The 26,295-nt window shown below is 41.8% G+C and overlaps 1 protein-coding gene across 11 annotated transcripts in view; it reads right to left on the bottom strand.

The window, feature by feature from the left end:
* The window catches only part of SEMA5B (semaphorin 5B), a 473,766-nt gene that overhangs the window by 126,310 nt on the left and 321,161 nt on the right, over positions 1-26,295 (bottom strand). For all 11 annotated transcript variants that reach the window (XM_077320463.1, XM_077320455.1, XM_077320456.1 and 8 more), the window contains 2 exons: positions 16,288-16,350; positions 1,834-1,932 (listed from right to left, as the gene is read on the bottom strand). In XM_077320463.1, the coding sequence (XP_077176578.1) occupies positions 1,834-1,932; positions 16,288-16,350 (162 nt within the window). The remainder of the gene's footprint in view (positions 1-1,833; positions 1,933-16,287; positions 16,351-26,295) is intronic.

Raw genomic sequence — 26,295 nt, 5'->3', positions numbered from 1 at the left:
ATGGAATAAACTATGACCGATAAAACTAAGCACACCAGGAGCAAGGACCCAGGGAATGCCATCCCTATGCAATTGTCTACTGTTTTCTGAAAACTTACATTCACTTAAATCTAGTATGTAAGGGAAACAGGACATGGCTTAGCTCTATAGCAGCAAGAGAAGAGCACCTTTACTTCCTAGCCGATGCTGGTTCCCACTCCAGAACTGGGAAAAATCACCTGACTTATTTCTTACACACCAATCTGTTTCTCATGACTAAGGGGAGAAATGGCCACCAGACTCACCTCACTTCCATGTTGAACCGTATCTTAGCCTGCACCTCTAATTTACAGAAGTCAATGGATAATGACTCAGGCATGCATCATGCAGAACATTTCTAACAAAAATTATTTCCATCCGCAAAGCAGGCTTTCTTGCCATACTTCCCCATTTACTGCAGCCCCAAATGTTCTCTAACAGATGACACCAGGGACACCACAAAAAGATAAGTCAGATGGTTGTAGCAGGAGGGGAAACCAGGAAAAAATTACTCCGGTCTTCTATGTGCGGAAATTCTCTGGGGGATCCATCTATTTCTGCCTCCCTTCATATGATCTGACATGAAACAAATGCTTCATTCAATGATAATATCACACCAAGTTAGCCACAATGGCCACAAGAATGGGCTTTAGATTTCAGCATGTAAGGGAAACATTTTTCACCAGTGCAGACTGCTAAATAACGAGCTTCTCAATGGCATACATTTGACCACCCTTACAATTTGCCAGATGTGAGAAGCTGTCATCCTATGTCATAGCAGCGACAGATATACAATGCAGCACTACGCAATCTTCATGCATAGGGACACAGCCCTGACCATTTACGACTGAAGGAATCAGAAAGAAATGTTCATGTCTACAGTCAGGACTACAGTCAGGACTCTGAAAGTCATTTTCTTCCATATGTTCATTGGTGCCATTTTGCCCTCCAAACCCAGCTCACCTCCATTTGGCTTGCAGATTATGGATTGCTTGGGTACTGCAGGTCAAAAACAAGGAGCCTGTCCTGAAGCTAACAATCTCAGGCAGCAAGACTGACCCTCCAGAGCCACTGGCGGTCAGAATAAAGTTCAAGGCTTAAGCCAGCTCTTTTAACCTGTATCGGGTTTACTTCCTAGTTGCTAAAGCTGATGCTATTCTTCACAGACCGTAAATGTTCTTGCTACATCATTACATTGTTTCCTTCTCCACTCTGGTTATTCTGAATACACCTCAAATGTTTTTAATGGATGATGAAAGAGAATATTTCCTCTAGGTCACCCAAAGAACATTCAGATCAAGTGATCAAAATAAGCTCAGGATCCCTGGCCCCGAGGAGGTAAAACTGGCCTCGACCAGGGCCAGGTGGAACGCTCTGCTAAATGAAATCAAGGCCTGCAGGACCTTAAACACTTCCACAGGGCCTATGGCTGAAGAGAGAAATAACACCTAGGAATGCTGACCTCCCTGCCTAAAAACCACCAAAGAAGCTGAATGTTGTAAGAACTGAGCAGCCCTCCCCACTGAGTTAATTTGGGAAGAAGATGTGGCTTCTAAATTGTTTTAAATTGATTAAGTTTTGAAGTTGAATATTTTTATTTATTTATATGATGTTTTACATCTTTGTGCTTTTGTGTTGTGCCTCCAACATAAATCACTCTGAGCCGGTATACAAGTATACAAGGGAAGGCCAATATACAAGTAAAAAAAACAACAACAAAATAAATGAAAAATAAAATGTTCTTTATAATCTTTTCTTCCGTGACTGTTTCATTCAACTCTGATTCATCCCAAAATCTGAACAGAAACAACCTACCTGTCTACTGGAGCACACAGGTGAAAAGGCATTAGTACCACAGCTGAAAACCTTCTTGCCATAAACAATCAGGACACGGACATAGTTCTGGCATTCCTCCTAGATCAAAGAAGACACATTTCAGTAAAGGAGACCAACTGGGACTCATTACCACAGTCTTGGAGCATTGTTTTAAGTACTGCCCTTCGGCCCTAGACAGTGTGATCAAGACAACAATGATTTTGAGCACATGCATAGTACCTTTTGTTAAGTAATCACAAAGCAAGACACTTTTAATCTTAATAATTTAGCAAATAAAACCCCAGGCCATATTTTTTAAAAAGAATCTACCCATGACCTATGTGGTCACCATAGTTGGTCTTCACAGATCATAGATCTATGCCACACATTTGACCTTCCAAAACTAAAGGCCTAGGGTATCCCTTATATCATTCAGACCTTAGGTTATCTTGGATGGCAAACTCATTGAAGTGTCTGTGCCCATTTCCTGGGTTTTATGCCTGCAGTCTCTACAGAGTAACACTGCAGCCACTGAAAACCTGTTTGTCTACTTTTATGAAAACAGAATCCTAGAAACATCTTGTAGTCCCAAATCTATATAAAACATAGACAAAAGATAATTTCCCCTACTATTTAAGATTTATTGATGGCCAACACATTTGAAACTGAACAGAACTCATATGAGATATAGAAGAAGTTACAGTAGGATGTGTAAGGCACCAGGGGTCTCCAACACAGAATCCTGGGAACCAGCCTGTATCACTACAGCCACAAACATGCAAGTGGAACAATCTAGGGCTAATGTGAGTGGCCACACTAGGAAGTACAGCTGTGCCTCAGCTCCACATGGGCTGAGAACAGGGACTATATAAAATCTGCCTCTGCTTGGTTCAATAAATTCAAGTAATTTGTTGGTAGAAAGATGGAGTTCTGCACCATGTATTCCTTACCTATTAAGACCTGTTGCTGCTGTTCTGTAATAATCATAAGTATGCCTCCTGCCTCTACCTGCTGTGTTAAACACCTGACCCCTTGCAATCCTGCCCTGTAAGGCTCATTTAGTTTTACCTGGGCCCAGCTGAACCTGATGAGACTTTGCAAAAGACATTCAGTTTAACAACCCATGTGTACCCAGATAGTTTCTAAAGCTTCACCAAATCACAGGAATGAGCAAAGCACCCCAGTTCCATTCTGTTAATATTCTGTGGTTTTATTTAGGGGTGTGCACCTGGGGTGGGCAGTATTTTTGGATACAAATTTTGTGATGGAATCTGGGGACGTCAATACTGTTTTGAAATCCAGGTTCAGATTTTTTGGGGATTCAAGGACTATCCAAATTCTTATAGGGGATGTTTTTAGGGGACTGAAGTTGGGGTTTTTCAACCAAACAACACTGCAATTGTAGGGGGCCATGTGCTGCCTGTCCACTAATAACCCTCCAAATTCCATGTGAATTGGACCAATGGATTCAATTCTACTGCTTCTAACACAGTATCCTACTTGCAGGGGTATGGAGACTGAGACGAAAAAACAGCCCTGAAACACCCCCCCCCCCCCGCACACACACACACACACACATAAATGAGGGAGGGAGAAGGAACCCCCCAGACCTGCCTTTCTACCTGGCCCTGAGGCCAGTTTGTTTGAGCCAGGAGAAGCCTTCTCCAGGGCAGGAAGGACTGAGCCAACCATGTAAGAAAAAAGGTCTATTCCTTTATGATTTATAAATATTATTAAAATTATACACATGTCTTCTCAAATAAGAAAAAATATTTTGTTTTCCATCTTGCAACACAACAAGGGCATTTACGTTCAGCAGTCTAAACACAGAATTACAACAACAAAAAAACACCCCAATCGAAACGATTATCTATATCCTGAAAACAACATTTTTTAATTCTTTTAAAATATGTTTGGCACAAAGAGGGCTACTTTACTAAGGGTTTTTGCTTGTTTTTATATTGTAGGAGGATGCAATCATGCTGTCTCAGATACATTAATTCTTTGAACATCTAAAACATTTTGGCCACACAAAGGATTAATTTTGCTAGAGCTTGTTTGGTTTTTGTATGTGTCCAAATACATAGACACAAGACAGCTGTATCTCGGAGAGCACATTTTACTCCAAAATGTATTTCTAACAGTGTAGGACACCAAACCCTATGGAGAAATTCAACAAAAGTTGATTTTCTAAGCATTCCTCTTAGATTCCTGAGAAATTGTGACGGGAATAAAACCTCCAATCTAAAATCTGAAAACGAAATCAGTATATCTGATTCACTATGAGCTTTATTTGGGTGCCCACTTCATAATCTTGCTACATTTTATTGGACAGGAGCGTTACTGCAAAGGTTTGGTGAGGCTTGGCTTGCCACAGAATGGCTCTTGCATGCTAAGAAATGTTACCATGAGTTGTAGTGATTCCCTTCAGCTTATTAACAATATCAGAGCCACATGGCAGCTTAGTATGCTTATTACTTTTCACAGTGTACAACAGGTAGCAAATTCAGGTGGTTGGAAAAACAATTTCTCTTACTGCTGTCCACTGCTTTGCCTCATCCCCCATTGCTTGGGGCTCTTCCAGAGAGAAATGTCACTAACCCGACTGTAGACATAGTTTATGGTTTATGGTTTATGGTTTGTGTAAAAATTGATACTTGGACGTGCTGCAGCTCTGAACACTTATTGACTCTGCAGTGCAATTTATGGGGTTGCATCAGAAAGGAATAGAATAAGTTTCAACTGTGCTCAGAACGGAATGCTAACTTGCTCAATGCATCTAAACAAAAATATACAAAATTATGATCTTTCACCTCTCCTCCCCGGTCCTCAGGAAAGTATAATTGGCCTATAAAACAAACCAGGCACAAAATACCCTGTTCTTTCTTCTGAGTAAAAACTGTCCCCATGATGCTGAACATTTCCCCAAAGATATCTTCCACATTTCAACAGAGCAAAACCCGGGAGGGGAGGGGAAATATTTTCTCAGCCTCAGACAGCATTGTTTCCTTTCATTTGCAATATGGAAATCGACTCAAAGAAAGCCTGCCCGTAGCTAACGCTACAGGTGCTGCCTATAAACAAGGCAGTGAATGCACTTGCAGTTTCTGGATGCATCTTATCAAGGATGCTAAGAGCCTCAATGGAGCAGATAGTGGGATCTGAACGGCCAGAGGTGGCCTGGGGAGCGCTTAGAATGAACGCGTCAAGATCGCAATGTTCTTTGGAGATGCTTCACACGCCTTACTTCTCAGTTCCATTACGTCTTGATCAGATACAAAAGGGCTCAGATTTGAAATCTCTCTCAGCCTGGAAGCAAGGCTTCTTCAGCTGCAGCAATTCAGAGCATAATCTTTCCGAAACAGATAAACTGTGGGTTATTGAACATGTCTATCAGTTGGAACCTTGCAAAACAAAGGCTGTGGCCGTACTCCTACGATCCCATCTGTCTCACTCTTCCCAGTTCCACTCTAAGTGAAGAAAACCATAAGATTGTAAGCTGTACCAAAGTCCTTGCTCGCTACATAAGCTGCCCTGAGACAGATAGGGGCAACCTAAAAGTAAAAATATATATAAATAAAATACTGACAGCAAAGGAACATTCAGAAATACTATTCCCAACTTACATATTAGAATCACAGAATCATAGAGTTGGAAGGGATCTCCTGGGTCATCTAGTCCAACTCCCCTCACAATGCAGGACACTCACAACCCCATCGCTCATCCCCTGTAACCCGCCATCCCCTTGAGCCTTCACAGAATCAGCCTCTCTGTCAGATGGCTATCTAGCCTCTGTTCCAAAATGTCCAAAGATGGAGAACCCACCACCTCCTGATGAAGCCTGTTCCACTGAGAAACCGCTCTAACTGTCAGGAACTTCTTCCGGATGTTTAGGCAGAATTTATTTTAAATAAATTTCATCCCATTCGTTCTGGTCCGTCCCCCCGGGACAAGAGAGAAGAACTCTGCTCCATCCTCCATGCAGCAGCCTTTTAAATACTTGAAGATGGTTATCGGATCCCCTCTGAGTCACCTCCTATCCTACTTCACAATATTACTGCTACAGGCAGTAGTGTCACTAGGCATGTAAAACTTACACATGCAGAGCAACATCTAATTGCTAACACATTTAAATCAGCCTGAGCCAACTAGGTGCAGCATATAAGAGTGGTGGCCCCTTAAACGGAGAGCTGGGTTTGATTCCCCACTCCTTCACATGCAGTCAGCTAGGTGACCTTGATCCAATCACAGTTCTCTCAGAGCTCTCTCAACCTCACCTACCTTACACGGTGGGGAGAGGAAGGGAAGGTGATTGTAAGCCGATTTGGGACTCCTTGGGTTAGTGAAAAGCAGAATATAAACACTAGCTCTTCTTCTCTTCTGATACCCCCATGAATGCAGTACTGGCATGGCAGAAATGCTATATCTGACTATATGACACACTGGCATGTGAACGATGCATGCATACTGGCATCCTATTTAAACCTGACTCCAGATGAGTACTCGTAAGCATAATAACTCTTTAATGTATCCTTGTATTTTCATTTTGGGATTTTTGCCCAATCTTAGCTTCTTAATTGCATTGCATTGCGTGCACATGTACACACACACACACACACACACAGAGTTTTCTGATAATTGCTCTCCTGGATTCTGCCCCCCCCCTCAAGTTTTTCCAGGTATATTTTCAGGCCACCATAGAAGTAGTCAGGGGGGGGGGGTGAGTGGGAAAAGTTTAAAAGATCAACACAGAAATACATTTAACTAAGACCCAGCTTGGTGTGGTGGTTAAGAGCATTAGCTTCTAATCTCATGAGCCAGGCTTTATTCCCCACTCCCCCTCCACAAGCAGCCAGCTGGGTGACTGTGCAATCGCCACAGCACCAATAAAGCTGTTCTGACCCAGCAGTCCTGTCAGAGTCTCTCTCAGCCCCACCCACCTCATAGGGTGTCTGTTGTGGGGAGGGGAAGGGAAGGTGATTGACTGGCAGGACAGCACATTGGCCAGGATTAAGACGCGACACAAGAATGGTGTTAAAACACGGCTACCGCTTTATTTATTCCTACCATTTGGAGGATTGGCAACAAGATATAGAGCCCGACCCTGTCAGCTGTCCGGCTGCAACCACACAAAGAGTCCAGGGCCTGCACTATTCAGAGCCAGGAGAGTAGGCCCTTGCCTTCTGGGCTGTCAAACTAGGGAAGCAACCTGATGGGGAGCCAATGAGCGCCCACCTCGTATGGGCAAACCCTGGCAGCCTGGCAACAAGCCCCAGGCCTCCCAGCTGGGTCAACTGCACTTGTTCTCTTGCCAGCCTCTTTAACAAGGCCCCCAACCCCAGGGAGTCCAACCACAAATTGGACTCCCTGCCAACAGGCTGCTTATCTTGCATAAACCACAACTGTGACAATAAACCAAACCCCAAAACATAACATTAAACAATTGAATCTGAACCATGCTTAAGCAAGGGTGGGAGGAAAGCTGTTCCTGAGGCTGCTGGGATGGAGATGCTGGGGCCTGAGCACATGGCGTCTTTTATAGGTACTCCTGGGGCCCACCCCGTTTCCCAACAATGCTGCATGTGCCACCAGCATTGGCGCACACACTATCTGGCTAGAGCCACCTGCGTGTCCTTCTCCTGTCTGCCCCTCTGATGAGTCAATTGGCAACTACGGTAAGTTCCAATTGCTCACTGTAAACTGCTTTGAGACTCCTTCAGGTAGAGAAAAACAGGGTATAAAAACAACTCTTCTTAACAGCACAAAATAAAGACAAAATGTGGACAATACACACACAGAAATACTATTCAAAAGAGAAGAAAGGATGACAGAGTCCTTCCAAGAACAAATTTTAAAGAACCTACAGTTAGAGAAAGCTGCATTGAAAGCAATTGGGTGAAACAAATTCTCCGGACTACATGGGATATATATATATAGCGCTCTCCAAGCAACAGAAACAGAGTCCATCAAAATCTTAACAATATGGCAACAAATATGAAAAACAAAACAGTGGCCCACAGACTGGAAACACTCAACTTACATTCCAATTCCAAATAAAGCAAACATCAAAGACAATTACCAGATCATTGCATTAATTTCTCACATGAGTAAAGTGATATTTAAACTCTTACAACAAAGGCTACAATATATGGAATGAAAAATGCCAGATGTTCAAAGTAGGTTGAGAAAAGAAAGAAGCTCTAGAGATCATATTTATGTTGATTAGTAGAGCATACTGAAGAATTTCAGAAAAAAATCAGCTTGTGTTTCATAGATTACAGGAAAGCTTTATCTGAAGAAGTGAGCAGTGACTCACAACAGATCATACCCTACCACAAATTTTGTTAGTTTTTAAGGTGCTACTGGGCTCTTGCTGTTTTCTACTGCTCCAGGCAGACTAAAACTGCTACCCATTTTGATATAGCAAAGCTTTTGACTCCGTGCATCACGAAAAGTATAGCTGGTTTTAAAAGAAATAGGTGACCTACAGCATGTGATTATTTTGAAGCACAACCTGTACTCCAGACAAGAAGATACTGTTAAAACAGAATACAGAAAATCAGAATGGTTTCCAGTTGTCAAAGGTGTCAGACAATGGTATGTTTTATCTCCCTGACTGTTTAATCTGTATGTACAACATATCATAAGATTTAGATGAAGATGGAGTGCGAATTGGTTGGAGGAACAATAAGAATTTGAGATCGGAAGATGAGACCCTATTATTGGAAGAAATTAATGAAAACTAACTACGCTGGAGGTTAAAGCTGCAAACGCCAAAACAGGATTATGGCTGGACATCAAGGCCAAAATAATGACTATTGGCAAATTCCACAACGTTAAGGCTGCTAAAGAAATTGTTCAATGTTTTCTATTCCTTGGCTCCACCACCAACCAAAAGGAAATTGAGTCTGGGAAGGGTAGCCATAGGGAAATAGAAAAACCATACAATATTCGAGTCCTGCAAACTGGGCTCAGAGTACCATATGCTAATTTATGACTAAATGCATAACTGAGGATGAAAGATAGTGGTTTGTCCAAATCGAACTTTGGAGTTTGTGATCATGTTGAGATTTGTACTAGTGACCTTCTTGATCACATTTCAACTTCTTAGCTACCCTGGTAACTTTCTGTTTGTACTGTCCTTTACTATTCAGGAGATCTAGGGAGATAGGTACTATCAGAATGATAAAAATCCCATTCAGACATAACAAAGTGCATAAATTTATATTTCCCCAAACGTCCTCTCTTTCTCAGTTGTCTTCTTCATAATTCTGGTGGTGAAAAGTGCCACCAAGTTTCAGCCTATTTCTGGATACCCTACACCAGTGGTCCCTAACCCCCTGTCTGCAGCCTGGTGCCGGGCCGCAAGAGCCTCGGCAGAGGGCAGCGGCTCCCTCTTCCCGCCCCCCCCCCCACAGTGAGAAGCTTGCCAGGCCACGAGCAAATCGGCTGCCAAAGCGGCCAATTAGCTTGCAGCCCGGCAAACTTCTTGCTGTGGGAGAAGTGCGGCTGCTGGCGCAAACATGCATGCACGGACTTGCCGTGCATGCGCATTTGTGGCCGGCAGGGGCGCAAATGTGCACGTGCAGCAGTTTTGCGTGTGTGCGTTTGCGCACCTGCTGAGAGTGCAAACATGAAAAAGGTTGCGGACCGCTGCCCTACACGGTTTTCTAGGCAAGAAACAAACAGAGGTCGTTTATCAATGCCTGCCTCTACGTAGCAATCCCTAGGCTCCCTTGGTGGTCTGTCATCCAAGAACTAACTAGGTTGACTCTACTTAGCTTCTGAGCACTGTCAAAATTGGGCTAGCCTGGTCCATCCAGTTAAAATATCCAAGCTTGCTATCATTTGGTAAAATGTATTCTAAAATACAATAAATCATGTCTCCCTAAGCAAGCAACATGGCAAGTGAGTCTGACTGAGCAAAGTTTTATTTAGACATAGCAATGTTGCATTTGTCCAGCCTCTTGGTGTAGTGGATAGGAGTGCGGACTTCTAATCTGGCATGCCGGGTTCGATTTTGCACTCCCCCACATGCAGCCAACTGGGTGACCTTGGGTCGCCACAGCACTGATAAAGCTGTTCTGACTGAGCAGTGATATCAGGACTCTCTCAGTCTCACCCACCTCACAGGGTGTCTGTTGTGGGGAGAGGAAAGGGAAGGCTTTGAGCCTCCTTCGGGTAGAGAAAAGTGGCATATAAGAACCAACTCTTCTTCTACTTCTTTTTAAACTTTACATGTAATGCTAAAATACCTACGGGGCTACAGATCTCTGCTGTATTAATGTGCTGAGCAAAGTGACTGAGAGGCTAGTTTACAGAGGTTCTTTGTGTCAATTAGTGCTATATTTAGCTCAGGCCTGATCTGTAATTGAGCATGTGGGTCCAGAGACACAGATTCACAACTGTCCTCTTCTATTTCATGATCACTACAGGACACCTCTGTTAACACTCCCCTCCAAGCAGATCACATAACTATTTGCAATCATCACCCACAGTATGTTACAGGTCAGGTACAGTCACACTCAATGGTTTCCTAGTTCCCTGAGAAAATCTGCTTGTCTCTCATAGCTGGGAAAACAGACTAGAATCTGCTCTGCCTCTTCAGAGAAATTTCATTCAGCAACGTAGGAAGGCAATTTTAATGTATTTCCTGCCATCTGTCCTAATTTCCTTTGAACACCTTGCAGGCTGCAAAGCAGCGTTATTAACACGCTCTTGGATATTTATATTTATTGCTTTAGACAAACAATTTCATTAATCAGTTTTGCCCAGCAACCTAGCCAAGCTTTTCTTCCTTTGGCATGCATAAGATACCAAACAGGATTTACTAATGATTTTCTGTCTGTCGTTTGCTTTTAATGTCTGCAAGATTTTTTTTTATTCCAAGCAATTGTAGGAAGAGAGAAAACAGAGTTAACTTGTAATGCACTTCTTGGTGAAAGAACCATGAAAAGAGGCTCAATATGTATGGGGCAAGTGTAGACATCTTGTCTTTTTGAGCTGTGGCTGATTTCTCAAGCTCTGTCCAAGAGAATTGTACCACACAAAAAGCAAATCACGGCTTTGAACACAACAAACACAAAACACATGCTTATACTCGCTTTCCTGCAGCTGGCACCAGCCAGATCAGTGGAAAAGGGATGAAGTAGTAGAGTCACATTGAACCATGGCATTTATGCTGTAGGTGTTAGTGCTAAGCCATAAACAGCTGATCAAAAGGAGGACAGGCGGTACAAGGCATAAGAGGATTAGGATGGATGATGGAGGAGTGGGGTGGAACACTGCTCTGGAAGTCCTCAGCAGAGCACAGGATACTTTTCTACATCAAGGCAGCACAGAGGGTCAACACAGGAGCAGAGCTGATGAAAGGGCAAGGGACTAGAGTGAGAAAATGGTAGAAGCAAGTGCGGACAGAGAGAGAGGCAAGGAAAGATGCTGGAAGATAAACAGCATGGTTTACTGCAATTGTCAAAATTCAGTTAAATTGGGATTTCCCCCGACTCTGTTACTTTCAGATGAAGATCATATTCTTTAAATAAAAGTTTTCTCTGCTCAGCCTGTGGTCTGTTCCTCCCTTCAACTAGGCTCACAAAACCATTTTGGGAGGATGCACCAGTATTTTCATATACTTGATGTTCTGTCACAACATTAGTCTGAATGAGCACTTTTCCATCAAGGGTTCCATGTGAAAGATTATACCCTCTACCCTGAGAGGTTCTGGTCCTGCAAAATGCCTAGGTCTGATTCTATTTTCAGCATATAATTTTAGACTGTCCCTTTCATGAAGATTCTCAAAGGAGGCTTTTCTCAACCCTATTACAGGATAAAAGCTTAGAGAAATAGCTTAGTCTACAAAGCCTGGTGAACAAAGAGAAGGTATATCAGTGTTTATGACTGCAATCCTGAAATTATTAGTGAGGTTGCAAAACTTTTTGGTGAAAGCGATGTCAGTTAAAGTCAAACCTTCATTTTGTGTTGTGTTAATTCTGCTGTTTTAAATTTGGTTTTATTTGGTGATTATGTGGAAAGCTTTTGGTGGGTTGTTGAAATGTATAGTATTTGTGCTGTATCTTTTGAATGACAATAAAAGTGAACTCACTTTAAGACAAACAGAAAGTAGCCACATGGCCAGAACTAGAGTGTGGCTGTTGTTTGTAACACACTCTGCTCTAACCTGGAGTATTTATAATCACCAGATCAGATCAGAAAGAACCAATGGCCCACTCCAGGTATCTGAATCAGACCATTGGTCTATCAAAGTCAGTATTGTTTGTTCTGACTAGCAGATGCTGTCCAGGATCTCAGGGACAAGTCTTTCACATCATCTTCAGCCTGGTCCTTTTAAATGAAGATGTCGGGGATTAAAACTAGGAACTTCTGCATGTCAAGCAAATGCTCTACCACACTGCTACAGACCCTATGGCAACCTTGCAAGAGATGGATTATCTAGATTCAGTCTGGATTCAGGATGGATGTGGAACACAAAATTCCCTGGTTTGTCCTAATGGCTAATCTCCGCTGGGAGAGTGATGGGGAGTGCATCCTTCTTTATCTTCCTGGACCTCCCTGTAGTATTCAATACCACAGACTATGGTACTCAATATCACTGACTATGGCATCCTAATAGGAGAGGCTGGTTGAGTTGGGAGTGGACTTCAGTGTTTTCACTCTTACTTGATTGGCCAATTCCAGAAGATGGTACCATGGGACTGATACATCTCCATGGCATTTATAAGGTGCTGCAAGGTTCTGCCTTGTCCTTCACAATAACTGACATCTACATGAAACTGCTGGGAGAGATCATCAGTTAATATAGAGTAAGTTGCCACCAAATTGCAGATGACACCCAGCTCTACATCTCCTTATAACAATGGAGTCAGGAAGAAGAAGAAGAAGAGTTGGTTCTTATATGCTGCTTTTCTCTACCCGAAGGAGGCTCAAAGCGGCTTATATTCACCTTCCCTTTCCTCTCCCCACAACAGACACCCTGTGAGGTGGGTGAGGCTAACAGAGCCCAGATATCACTGCTCGGTCAGAACAACTTAATTAATGCCATGGCGAGCCCAAGGGCACCCAGCTGGCTGCATGTGGGGGAGTGCAGAACTGAACCCGGCATGCCAGATTAGAAGTCCGCACTCCTAACCACTACACCAAACTGGCTCTCTGTGGTAGGTCTGTGGATGTCCAGAACAGATACTTAGAGATGGGACCAATAAACTGAAGCTCAAGAATCTTGCTTATGGAATGGCCTCCCCATTGAGGTCTGCCTAGCATCTTTGTTGTTTTTCTTTTTGGTCCAGGCCAAAACAATTCATTTCTCCTTGGCTTTTTATTATGGGATTGATTGTTAGCACTATTTTAGTTTGGAAGCTTGTTTTATTCCATCAGTAATCCATTTTTATGGTGTATATTTTATGGTAGACTTGTTTGTTGGTTCCAGGCATCTTCATTTCAAATGTATACTGCTATCCATGTTGGATTGTGATCATACAAGGTACTGGTATAGAGTATCAGCATCACAGCCCAATATAAAATTACTCAAAATGTGTAACTTCCCCTCTCCATGGTTATGGTGTAGTGGTTAGGAGTGTGGACTTCTAATCTGGCATGCTGGGTTCGATTCTGCACTCCCCCACATGCAGCCAGCTGGGTGACCTTGGGCTCGCCATAGCACTGATAAAAGTGTTCTGACCGAGCAGTGATATTAGGGCTCTCTCAGCCTCACTCACCCCACAGGGTGTCTGTTGTGGGGAGAGGAATGGGAAGGCGACTGTAAGCCCCTTTGAGCCTCCTTCGGGTAGGGAAAAGCGGCATGTAAGAACCAACTCTTCTTCTTCTTCTTCTTCTTCTTCTTCTTCTTCTTCTTCTTCTTCTTCTTCTTCTTCTTCTTCTTCTTCTTCTTCTTCTTCTTCTTCTTCTTCTTCTTCTTCTTCTTCTTCTTCTTCTTCTTCTTCTCATTACACAGTTGCCACTTCCAACATGAAGAAATTTGAAAACATGTCATTGTATCCTTTTGTCAAATTATTAAATGAAAACCAGTAACTGTGTCTACCTCCGTATGCAGAGGCATAAATGCTACAGAATTCTATTAAGAAAATCTGAAGAAGCAGAAATCAGAATACAGAGTGAAAATTAAGAGTACATTCAGATATTCACCTACATTCTATTGAATTGGGTCTGTGCAACAGTGGGTCTTTTTTAAACCAACTTACATAACCCAAGTGCTAGGAAATTTTGGAATTAACAAGTACAATTCTCTGCCACAGGATGAAGTGATGGCAACTACTTTAGCTTGGTTAGAGAAATTTAGAGGGGCTCGGCATCAATCACTATAAGTCATGATGTTTCAATGGAACATCTGTGTTCAGAAGCAGTAAACAGAATACCACTCCCAGAATGGAAATCACAACTTGTAGGTCTTCTGGAACATCTGGTTTGTAATTGGGTAAAACAAGATATTGGAGTATATCCTGTCTTTCTCATCAGGAGGAACCCAAAACAGCTGACAACATTCTCCTCTCCCCTAGTTTTATCCTCACAACAACCCTGTGAGGTAGACAAGGCTTAGAGTGTGGTTGGCCCAAGGTCACCCAGTCAGTGTTCATGGCACATGGAGATTTGAACCTGGGTCTCCTGGATCCTAGTCGGGCACTTTAGCCACAACACCACACTGGTAGTCATCTTGGAGTTGATGGACCATATCAGATTAGGAAAACCACATGGTGGTTTCTAGGACTTCCAGGACATCTAGTTGATAACTGGGTGAAATAGGGTCTTGGACTAGACTGACTATTTCTCATCAGGAAAAACACATGGGTGGGGCCTATGTTCCTTCCCTCCACAGACAATTCTCCAGATCTGAAGCTAGTCCACAAGTATTTAAGAAGCATGGAACTTCAGAAAATGCCTCACCACTGAACTAGATATCCTCAAGGAAAATATAATGTGCAGTTAGGCCCTTAGGAGAATGCCCTTCTCTCTCTTTTTTATTGCTTTTATAGCTGGACTACATTGCCAGTTGAAGATTTCACATATTTTCCTCATGCATCCTAATTTTTCGCTTGTGGCTTGTAGGAACATGCAATGATAGTGAATAACTGGTGGACAGTGGTAGATTAAAGGTAAATAGGTCAGGAGAAAATTGCATGTAACATGCCAATGCATATTGTAATACCCAAGGGCACAAGGTCACTTAAGGAGGAATTTAGAACACAAAAGTAGAAGATGATTGTTAGGATCCTCCTGAAACACATTCCTCCCAATAACTTTTCCATCCCAATGAGGTTCAAACGGAATGTTTCTGTGGGCAGTGAAAAGACTGGAGACAGATTCCTTAATAGCATTGATGTACCAAAGTCTCGATTTTTCTTTGGTTTTTTAAATTTAATTTTGTTTTTGTAACAATCCTGTTGTTAAAATATTTTCAAGGTTACTATGAAAATGTGTACATTTCCACACTATGTATGATGCTAGTAGAAACTGCCGTCAAGTTGGAGCTGACTTATTGGATTTTTAACGCCAGAGACATTCAGAGATGGTTTGCAATTGCCTGCCTCCATGTCACAATCCTGGTATTCCTTTGCAGTCTCCCATCTGAACACTAAGCAGAACTAACCCAGCTCAGCTTCTGAGATACAATACGGGGCCAGCTTGGGTTATCTAGGTCAGGGCATACAGGAAGGAAAATGCAGAGAGATAACACAACCAGCATTCCTCAGCTTTCTTAGCCTTCAAATAGAAACACAGCATGGACTCCCTTGCAGTGATTCATAGACCTCTAGAGGGTTTATGGCAGGGGCTCATGGGAATTCCTGGCAGGGGCTCATGGGAATTGTAGTCCATGGACATCTGGAGGACCACAGGTTGACTACCCCTGCTCTAGGGCATCTCCAGATTCCAGGGTTCAGAAGGCTGTGGGTTGGCTGGCTGACCAGTCTGGAAGCTGCCTGGATCAGCAGAATCACACCAGTAGCCCTTCTTAGCAGATGCTGGGAAGTCTCAGTGAAACCAGCCTGGCTGTGGGAGAGACATCCACTAGCTGACCATCCAACCCAGGTAAAGAAGTATAATTCTCTACAGTTACAGTAAAAAAAAAAGAAGCAAGCCCTGTGTGGCTAAGTTCTAAAAACTCGGTGCTAAGTAATATAAATAAATCTGACTTCAACACAGCTTTCTATAACATAAAACATATCTTTGGCTAGCAAGAAATGATATCTTCTCCAAGTACAAACTATCTGAGTCTCATGCAAAGGCCACAAAGTACACATGCAATGGGCCTTGAAAATGTACCAGCGTTCAATCTCTTTCCTGCATTTGTTGCAGCAGCACTTTCACATTTCACACTGTGAACTAATGTCAGGTATTTCTTCATATCAATTCAAAGAAAAATAAAATCAGGCATTTACCTATAGCTTTTTTTGGTTGTCAGAATCAAGTTGGTGGGAAGCTTACCTCAGTTTTTCCTTTACTCTGGCAAGATCGTTTTGTGTCTTCATCTGACCCCCATTCTGTTGCCTAGAGAATCAAAACATACACATCATATAACAATAACACAAATGATTCCTTTTTGGCCAAGAGAGGTTTGGGGAATAAAAAGGAAACTTGTGCTTACCAATTTTCAACAGTGTTAGACATGTAATTGCTTTGGACTCTTCCTGAGTCCAAACAAAAGGCAACTGATAAAGAAATCATTCCCTAGGGAATGAGGCCACTGCCAAATTAATTTAGGAAAAATGTTTTTAAAAACATTTTATGTACTACTAATATAGAATTTTAATTCAAATCTAAATAACTTTAACAAGTGCTTTATATTGTGAAAATCTCTGGAATAAAGAACATTTTGATATTTCAGGCTTTCCTAAGCAGGGCTTTCAAGAGCCATTACGCTCCTCCAAAGTCTTCTTCTGTTTCCCTTCCCCTCACCCAAAGTCAGCCCAACCGTGTATCATATGTCAAATCACATGACTTGCCAAGCTCCATGGCCTCCAGAGTGAACAAGCCTCCTGGAATGCTGGACTAAATAACACACTTTCAACCCACTTCCAGTGCTCTTGGCAACTGGATTTAACTGTGTGGAATGGCAAATTCCAGTTGCAAACAATCACTGAAGTAGATTGAAACTACATTATTTAGCACGTGTGAAAACTCCTGATATTTCCTTAGTTTTCCCCCTTGACTGATTTTCGGGGAGAAGAGTGAGTTCTTATACAACTAATTCTATATTTCCCTCCTGATATTTGTTGCTTATTTTTCCCCATTTATCTTCTTTAGGATCACCCATACCAGTTACATAGTACATATCCTAGTAACACATGGTCTACTTTGGGCTTCACTGATTTCATGCCCTCAAGTTATATTTTCTGGTTAAGTTTTAACATGTTCAGCAATAATCAAAGTGCCTGCAATTAAATCGTAATTCAGGTTAGTTATAGGCGGGTACCTAGTTCTGACCCCTAAAGCAATTTGAACCAACTCATGTAAGAAAACACAGCTCACAAAGATTGCAAAAGAGATAAAACACATTAAAGAATCTAAATATGTTACAGTGAACCACAATCCACCGAAACCATTTCTGAGAACCCCTAAATTTATTACTATACTGCAAGTATTCCCGAAAGATCACATTCTGAACTAACACTAGGCCTTTGTCTTCCCAAATCTCTTCCTTATGGCAGCAGTTTTACACACTTTTTACTTTGTTTGAACCTAAACATATATTTGTATCCCATCCTTTTCTCAGTGGCTTCAGGGTGGTATATATGGGGTGTATTCCATTTATTTTTAAAACAACACTGAAAAGTAGTAAATGTGGTAGAATTGTTCTGCACTGGCCTTCCTTCCTGAGTTTCCACAACACTTAGGAGGGGTTTCCCTCTCTTTCTATTCACTGCCACCACTACATGACCTTTGTAGGAATTGTCCACTGGTACAGTCAGGACTCCCAGCTTCCCTTGCTTCTGTGTCTCCTGCTACCCAGAGTCTGGTTACCACGGGGACAACTTATTCATAACAAAGCAGGGTTTGAAACCCAGATTCTTCCTGGCCCAAGTCTTACCCTTTTAAGTACTACCTTATATTGGTCTTATCATACAAGATTGGTTAAGACACAGCTTCTTGCTGGTATTTATATATCTGTATATATTGAAGATATATATATCTGTATATATTACAGATATATATATATATATATATATATATATATATATATATATATATATATATATATATATATATATATATATATATATATATATATATATATATATATATATATATATATATATATATATCTGTATATATTAGAGCTTCTTGTGGCCCAGAGTGGTAAGGCAGCAGACATGCAGTCTGAAAGCTCTGCCCATGAGGCTGGGAGTTCAATCCCAGCAGCAGGCTCAAGGTTGACTCAGCCTTCCATCCTTCCGAGGTTGGTAAAATGAGTACCCAGCTTGCTGGGGGGTAAACGGTAATGACTGGGGAAGGCACTGGCAAACCACCCCGTATTGAGTCTGCCATGAAAACGCTAGAGGGCGTCACCCCAAGGGTCAGACATGACTTGGTGCTTGCACAGGGGATACCTTTACCTTTACATATTGAAGAGGAATGAACAAGTTCAACATCTATACAAATACATCCATACTCTTAATGAGAGTATGCACTGATCTCAGCCCAAGCTCTTTAGAAAGAGCGAAACAAGAGTCTGCAAATGTACTGACTAAGTGCCCATCATTCAGTTTACACTGACAAATGCTACACTCTTATATAATAAACTTAAGAGGATCTAGCAGAATAAAAAGAAAAACAACCTTTTCTAGCATCTCTACATTTTGAACCAGCAAGCAATGAATGTATGTTTAAGCTTCCCTTGTGTACTTTCTTTCACAGAAATATGGGGAATATATTTGCTGTAAGTTCTTGGTTACAAGGAGTAGATTGATGTATGACAAAAATATATAGGAGATGAGACGGAGATGGACAGGAAAAAAAAAAGAACTGACATCTGTGCGCTTGCAAGTGTATCCCAATTTACATGTGATGCTGGATGGGAAGAAAACCTTACCTGTGCAACAGGAAACAAATTGGGTGTCTCATTTAAACTAGAAACTTGGCCACTATGGATACAAATGCTGGCAAACCATGGCTATGTAGCCAAGGCTGCTGTTGTGCTAACATTCAGTACAAAGCTGCCCGGTTCAAATGAGATTGGCTTGCATTGTTCCAATTATGTCTATGAGCATTACACTGAAATCAGACCAGGCAAGGAGAGAGGGTGAATGGAGGCACAGAGAGAGAGAGAGAGAGAGAGAGAGAGAGAGAGAGAGCGAGAGAGAACAAGAAGAAAAATGTATGTGTATATGTGTGAGAGAGGGATAACAGATTTTACAAGAAGTAAAATGTTCTTCTTGACAAACCTATGTTGCTATAAAGTGATTATGCCCACTTCAGCATTTCTCAAAGTGGGAATAAACCTTGTAAATAAAATTTGATAAATGGCCTCAAAATATGCCATTCAGCCACGTAACTTTATAGCTCCTTATTATTTTAGGCAAAAATCTCAAAAACAAATATATTCAAAGCTATAATACACAGGACACCCATTGATCATAGAATCATAGAGTTGGAAGGGATCTCATCGGTCATCTAGTCCAACCCCCTGCACTATGCAGGACACTCACAACCATATCGCTCATCCACTCTAACCTGCTACCCCCTTGAACCTTCACAGAATCAGCCTCTCTGTCAGATGGCTATCTAGCCTCTGTCTAAAAATTTCCAAAGATGGAGAACCCACCACCTCCCGAGGAAACCTGTTCTATTGAGAAACCAGTCTAACTGTCAGGAACTTCTTCCGGATATTTAGATGGAATTTCACTTGAATTAATTTCATCCTATTGATTCTGGTACGTCCGTCTGGGGCAGATCATGACACATCCACTGTGCTAGATAGCATTTGGATATGCCAAAGCCGAAAATATACCAGGAGGTTATTTATTGGTATTTTGGAAGTATATTCAACATGCAATAAATCTGTTCACAGTGTTTCCAGTGTTGCATGGTACTTGAAAAGTCTCCCCAACGCAGCTTGGATTTGTTCTGTTGAGTTTACACTGCCACATGAACATTGGGTTCTGTTGAGCTTCTGCACATTACTATTAGTTCTGCTGGATTGCCATTTGTTCCGTTGGGCTTGCAACCCTCCCCCCCCCCCGGTGTCTGCTGTGATTCTCTGCTTTGATTTTGGTTCTGTTGGGCTTTCCCATGACCATTTATGCACTGGGAACTTCACTGCCTCACCCTCCTGTCAGGAGCACAGATTGGGGGCGGTGTACCAGGCCAAATGCTCCCCTATGTGGGTACAAGAAGAGGTGGGGCAACCTGCCACGACTAAAACTTCAGCCTGCAGCCCAGCATGAAACCTCCAGTGCATAAACGGTCCATGGGAGACATTTGACCAGTGATTGCTTTTGTCCTGGAAGCAATTTGGAGGGTTTTCTCCGCACCTCCTTAAGAAATAATGGAAGACAACTGGGAACTAGGGTTGTATGTGTAGGCCGTTCCAGGCTGATACAGACAGCACCACACCACAGGGGGGGAAGGGAGGCTTGGGTACTGGTGCATAACTCAGGTGCCGGTGCAGCGCTGGCTGCATCGGCCTGGAATGCCCGATTCGGATGCCGCCACATACAACCCTAGTGGGAGCACCATATTCAGGGACCCATAGAATTAGACCCACGTTGTCCAATATACTTGACATTTGGGGGTTGTTTATTTATTATTAGATTTTTATGCCACCACTCTCGGACCAGCTAACTAATGGCAGTTCACAACATAATGATAAAAACATTAATCCCATAAAACAGCAAGCTATGCTCTTGCTCACAGTACAACATAATAGATATAAATAAAAAATAAGACAGCAATAAAACAACAACAAAACAACAAGGCAACAATACTACTCTTATTGGCCCTCATTCCTCAGCTCGTCCATTCCCAGTTGCAACTAAGAAACTGTAAATCCAGGGGCAATTGTTGGACCCAGGGACAAGCATAAGGACAAGCATAAGCAATTCTGTTGCAATTTTGATGTGTGTGTTTGTTTGTGTGTATAAACATCAGTCACCCAGAAAGTTTCCCCTTTGAGAATAATGGACTCCAGAAATTCAGAATCCTGGGGGAAAATAACCTAAATCCCAATACTATACCAGTATTTAGAATTTAGGAATATCAGGAATATCAATATTTTGGGTGTCTAATACACCTCTCATGAGCATCACTAAAATAAAGGAACTATAGGCAGAAAGGACTGAAATCAGTCCCCAATACAGGAGAGTACTGAAGGATTTTTGTTTTATTTATTTATGTATTTATTTATTATATTTATATACCGCCCTCCCCAAAGGCTCAGAGTGGTTTACATAAAACGTAGAAAACAATACAAGGAACTTAGTATTTCTATAACATATAGATAACATAACATTAATACTATTAATACTGATAATTGTAACAATGGTAGTTATTACAATTCCGCTTGAGACTACTTGCTTCCTGTTAAGAAGAGTTAGTTCTTATATGCGGCTTTTCTCTACCCGAAGGAGTCTCAAAGCGTCTTACAGTGGCCTTCCCTTTCCTCTCCCCACAACAGACACCCTGTGGGGTGGGTGAGGCTGAGAGAGCCCTGATATCACTGCTCGGTCAGAACAGCTTTATCAGTGCCGTGGCGAGCCCAAGGTAACCTAGCTGGCTGCATGTGGGGGAGCGCAGAATCAAACCTGGCTCGCCAGATTAGAAGTCTGCACTCCTAACCACAACCGCAAGCTGATGGGATACTCCCTTACAGTTGTTTTTCTCCATCCAACGTCTCTAGTTCAGCTAGATTTGGAGACATGGATAGTGAGCAGCCCTTTGGAAGGGCATTTATATTCGCACATATGAATGCCTTGCCATCAACAGTATTGTTAGGAAAGTTTAATGCTATTCCAAACTCTAATAGAATTTATGGATGTGGTACTACTTGAATTGACTCTATAAATCATATTTTTCCATGCACTGTATTTTTAAATTTGAGAGCTGCATTGATTTTTCCTTTGCTTAAGCTGGATTCTCTCTCTCTAGAAGCTAAAACTAGTTGGTTTCTAAGAGATGAAGATAAACAAGTATGCTTGTGTGTGGGTAAATTTTTGTTGGCTGTAGTAAAATTAGGTTGTCACTCAGGCAGTAAATCTTAGGCTTCTCTTTTGGTGTATGCTGGCACACTGTGACTTTTGTCGTGAAAAGAACAATTAAGAAGAAAAACAAGTGGTCCTCTGAATGCACAGTATCATGATCCTAACAAGGCTCTGAAAAGCACTTGGCATTAGCACAAATTTGGTGACTGCAAGATCCAACCATGAGTTTATGAGAGAGCCAATTTAGAATGAAACAAATGGGGACTCTAGCCTGGAAATGGGGTTTAGTCAAATTTACATTAGAACCCTATTGCCACACTGAGACTCCACTTCACCCCGAAATTAAAACAAAAAATATGACAAAATATTTTGTAATGCACCAACATTCAAATTTATTTATTTATTTATTTATTTATTTATTTATTTATTTATTTATTTATTTATTTATTTATTTATATATGCCACCCTCCCCGAAGGCTCAGGGCATTTACATGAAACAACAAAATGTTACAGATAACATCATTCTGGTAACAGTAAGGTGGTAATAACAATAACATTAACATAATAACAACAATAGCATTAAAGGAAGGTGGAACTGCAAAGAGCCTTAGCTCAACTCGTACTGAGACCCAGGGGTTGGGTGGGTTTGTTAACAGTCATGGTAGGAAGGCGGGGCTTGGGGGGCCAATTGGAAGCAATGGATTAGGTCGACCTCAACCAAATGCCTGGTGGAGGAGCTCCCTTTTGCAGGCCCTGTGGAACTGCTTTATCGTGGGAAGGGGTAAAAGGGGAGGCATCAAGGTATTCTTGTAAGTTTGCTTTTCAGTTTCAGCAAGGAATAACTTTGCTTCTGTTCACCATTTCTCTTAAAAAAGAAATATCTTGTCAAAAAACAATAAAACAAAGATTAGACTGTTTCACATGCCTGTCTCTGTTGCAAGTGAGCTACAATATTTTTCTAACCTCAGATCAATTTTTAACATGCTAAAAGGAAAACTGGAATCCATACTAACAACCACACGTGATTGTTTCTCTTCCCAAATCAGAAATACCCACAAGCTACATTCTTCACTACTGTCCGAGATCCTAGATTAGCTTGACAACTCTTGACAGGACAAAATGAAACAAACAAACAAACAAAAACATTTGGTTATTTTTAGCAATCAATACTGCTCAGAAGGTAAATATTTTAGTCTCTCTGGGAATGGCACCAATGACAGTGAGAGAATTTCTGTAGAATGATATCGTTTTTCACACACCTTATCACCAAAGAAGCTGGAAGCACAATCCTTAAGTTCATGTAACCTAACCAGTAACCCAGTGAGTCTGGTGATAAAAGAAACCCTTTACAACAGAGAAAATTATGAGAACATATTGCTGGCGACTGGTCTATTAATCAGTTCAACTTTAATTACAGTCAAGGGAACAATTAAGTAGAGGAAAGGCAAGCTATGTTTTACTAGACTTCAGAGCATGACTTTGGTGCACTGTGAGAAAAAAAGTTGTAGACTGAGAAATCTGGGTACTCAAGAGAAATATTAACATTGTTGGTAAAGCAGAACCTGGTGAACTCTCCCCCTAATAAAAATCTAACAAACAATGGCACGATTACCTAACTTCTCTCCTGCATACATTCATACACATTACTAGAATAAAAGTTAATCTTCTTTAAATTACTTCTTTAAATCTCCCAATTTTAGTTCCTCCAGAAAGATATATATATGGACTACAAGCGATCTATTGAAACTTTGCATCACTTTATGTAATAAGAATTTTGTCAATCCCCTTCACCAAAGAAGTGCGTCAGTCCTCAACCAGGGCCAGAGCTTTCTCTGTCCTGGCCCCCACCTGGTGGAATGAGCTCCCTAAACAGATCAGGTCCCTGGCCGAACTCCCACAATTCCGCAGGGCCTATAAAAGGGAGCTCCTCCACCAGGCATTTGGCAGAGGCAGTCTGACCTAATAACATCCGCTGGTCCTCCAGGCCTCCCCCCACGCATGAGCTGAACCTAAGCCGACCTCCCTATGGGTTTATATTAGACGTCATGAAAGTTATTGTTGTATTATAAATAGTTATAATCCCTGCTGTTCAACTTGGAATCCATTATTGTGACTGTTATTGTTGTTACTGGTATGATGATTCTATGTATATTCTTCACATTTTGTGTAAACCACCCTGAGCCTCACGGGAGGATGGTATAGAAAATGAATGAATGAATGAATGAATGAATGAATGAATGAATGAATGAATGAGTCTATAAAGTATTTGGATTCCTAGTCTGAGATACACACATGTCTGAAGACATAATTTTTAAAATGTGATAATAATACTGTTACTATGACCACCAAGTATTCTACAATCACTACTATTACTATTATATTACTTCATGTTTGTTAATACCAACAGCATCATGCATTAAATAGAAAACAGATAATGGTTGTTTGTGGATGTCTTCTGTACAGACAGACATTGGGACTATGCCTGTGCAGGCCAGCCACAGACATTTTATTTCTACTTTGAACAATCCAAGGTCTGAGGGTGGGCCTCCCCTTTCCCTCAGTTCCCCCTATGCCACTGCGAGCTCTAATTTTGAATATCAAAACTTCATTACACATCACCTAACGACAGCACTAAAACATCCCCAAAAGTGTCTTCTGTTATATTTCCCTTTTTGAGGGTGGGGGGATAATTGATTTTAAGAGCTTTCAGCAGGGTGGGAGGGAATGTATGGACATGTGTAGATAGTGCTATTATTTTTTCACCTTCTGTCATCTAATGCAGCCCCACTGGAATAAAGAATGTAAGACTGCCTTTCCCACATCATCTCTTCTGGCACATTGGTCCAATGCGTAGTTCCTGAGAAAAACAGCTTAATTCAACTGAGTTGCAGCCTTATAGATGTCCACGAGAGGGATGCTCCTGTGAAATGCTGCAGATGGGGCCACTGAACTAGTAGAATGCACCTTCAACTCAACTGGACATGGACTACCAGAAATTGAGTAATAAGACTGAATGGTGGCCAGTGCCAGTCCGTAGATTAGTTAGTACTGGGCCGCGGCTCCTCCTTGTCCTCTCCGTCTGCTGCCTCGGGGGCTGCCCTGCCACTTTGCCACCGGCTCACCTTTGGTGCTCTCCAGCAGCTGCCATGGCTGGGGCTCCCCCTCGGCATGGCACTGCGCAGTTGCTGCTAGCAGCGCCCCCCAGTGGGCAGCGGGAACTCAGGGGTACCGGTGGGAAAGCAAGTAGAGCAGGGGCTCAGGCAGCAGCGACGTCCCTCGGCAAAAGACTACCCCCCCCCCCCGGGCCTCAGTAAAATTGTCAAGCGTTGACTGGTCCCCGGTGATAAAAAGGTTGGGGACCACTGCTCTGTCAGACTGAGCCTTGGCATTAATTTTTGGCAAACTTTGCAATCAGTGATATTTAGCCTTTGCCCAAGCACAAAAGAGCGATGCTGTGCACTATTAGGCATTTTAGTTCTGCTTTTGGACCACTTTTTAAAGATGGCCTTGGACACCATGAGAGGGATGACAAGCAAATTTACAAATTTAGCTGCAGGAGAAGAAACGTGTATGAAGAGATTCACTGAATAACGTAGAAAAACTCTTACGCAGGAAGAAAACACAGTAGATGCGGTGGAAACTATATAAGTCAGACTTTCTTAATGAGGGTTTTGTGAAACCTTGGGGTTTCTTGATGGCCCTGGAAGGGTTTCCTGAATAGGTGGGCATTCATTTTTAACATATTTTTTAAAAATTGCTAAACATACTAATGGCAGGGAAATCTATGCATTTTAGAGTTCTCGAGCTAGTAATAAAATATCCACAGTTGGTCTGTGCAAGTGCAGTCCCAATGTGAGCCTGCTTCAGAAGATGGAAGATGAATTATAGATTTTCTGCTAAGAGTGCAATATACAGGTATTCGTGTTTAAGCCCATTGAAATTTAGACTGGAGCAAGTCTGCCTAGAACTGCATTCAAGTCGCTTCAGTACCACAACCAGTCAAATGTAATGACTGAATAGGGCTCAACAGATACTATGAAGAAGAATTTAATTAGGAATAGTAATGCTGTGAATCTAGCAACAAAAGAAGATAACAAAATTAAATGATAGGATAATAGGTTAATCTTAATAGCATATTTAACTGTGTACCTGACACTGGCCAGTACCTAGGTAAATGTCAGCTGCAAAGTTCTGGATCAATCCCAAAATTGATCCATCACTGATGAATAATTAAAGTGTTTCTGCCCTAGCCTTTGTCACAGAGTTTTAAGATCCCACTTCTGTCATAATGCCAATA

The sequence above is a fragment of the Paroedura picta genome, chromosome 2 (genome assembly GCF_049243985.1).
Source record: "Paroedura picta isolate Pp20150507F chromosome 2, Ppicta_v3.0, whole genome shotgun sequence".
Classification (NCBI taxonomy): domain Eukaryota; kingdom Metazoa; phylum Chordata; class Lepidosauria; order Squamata; family Gekkonidae; genus Paroedura; species Paroedura picta.
The sequence above is the reverse complement of the archived record's forward strand: the minus strand, read 5'-3'. Positions and strand labels throughout refer to the sequence as shown.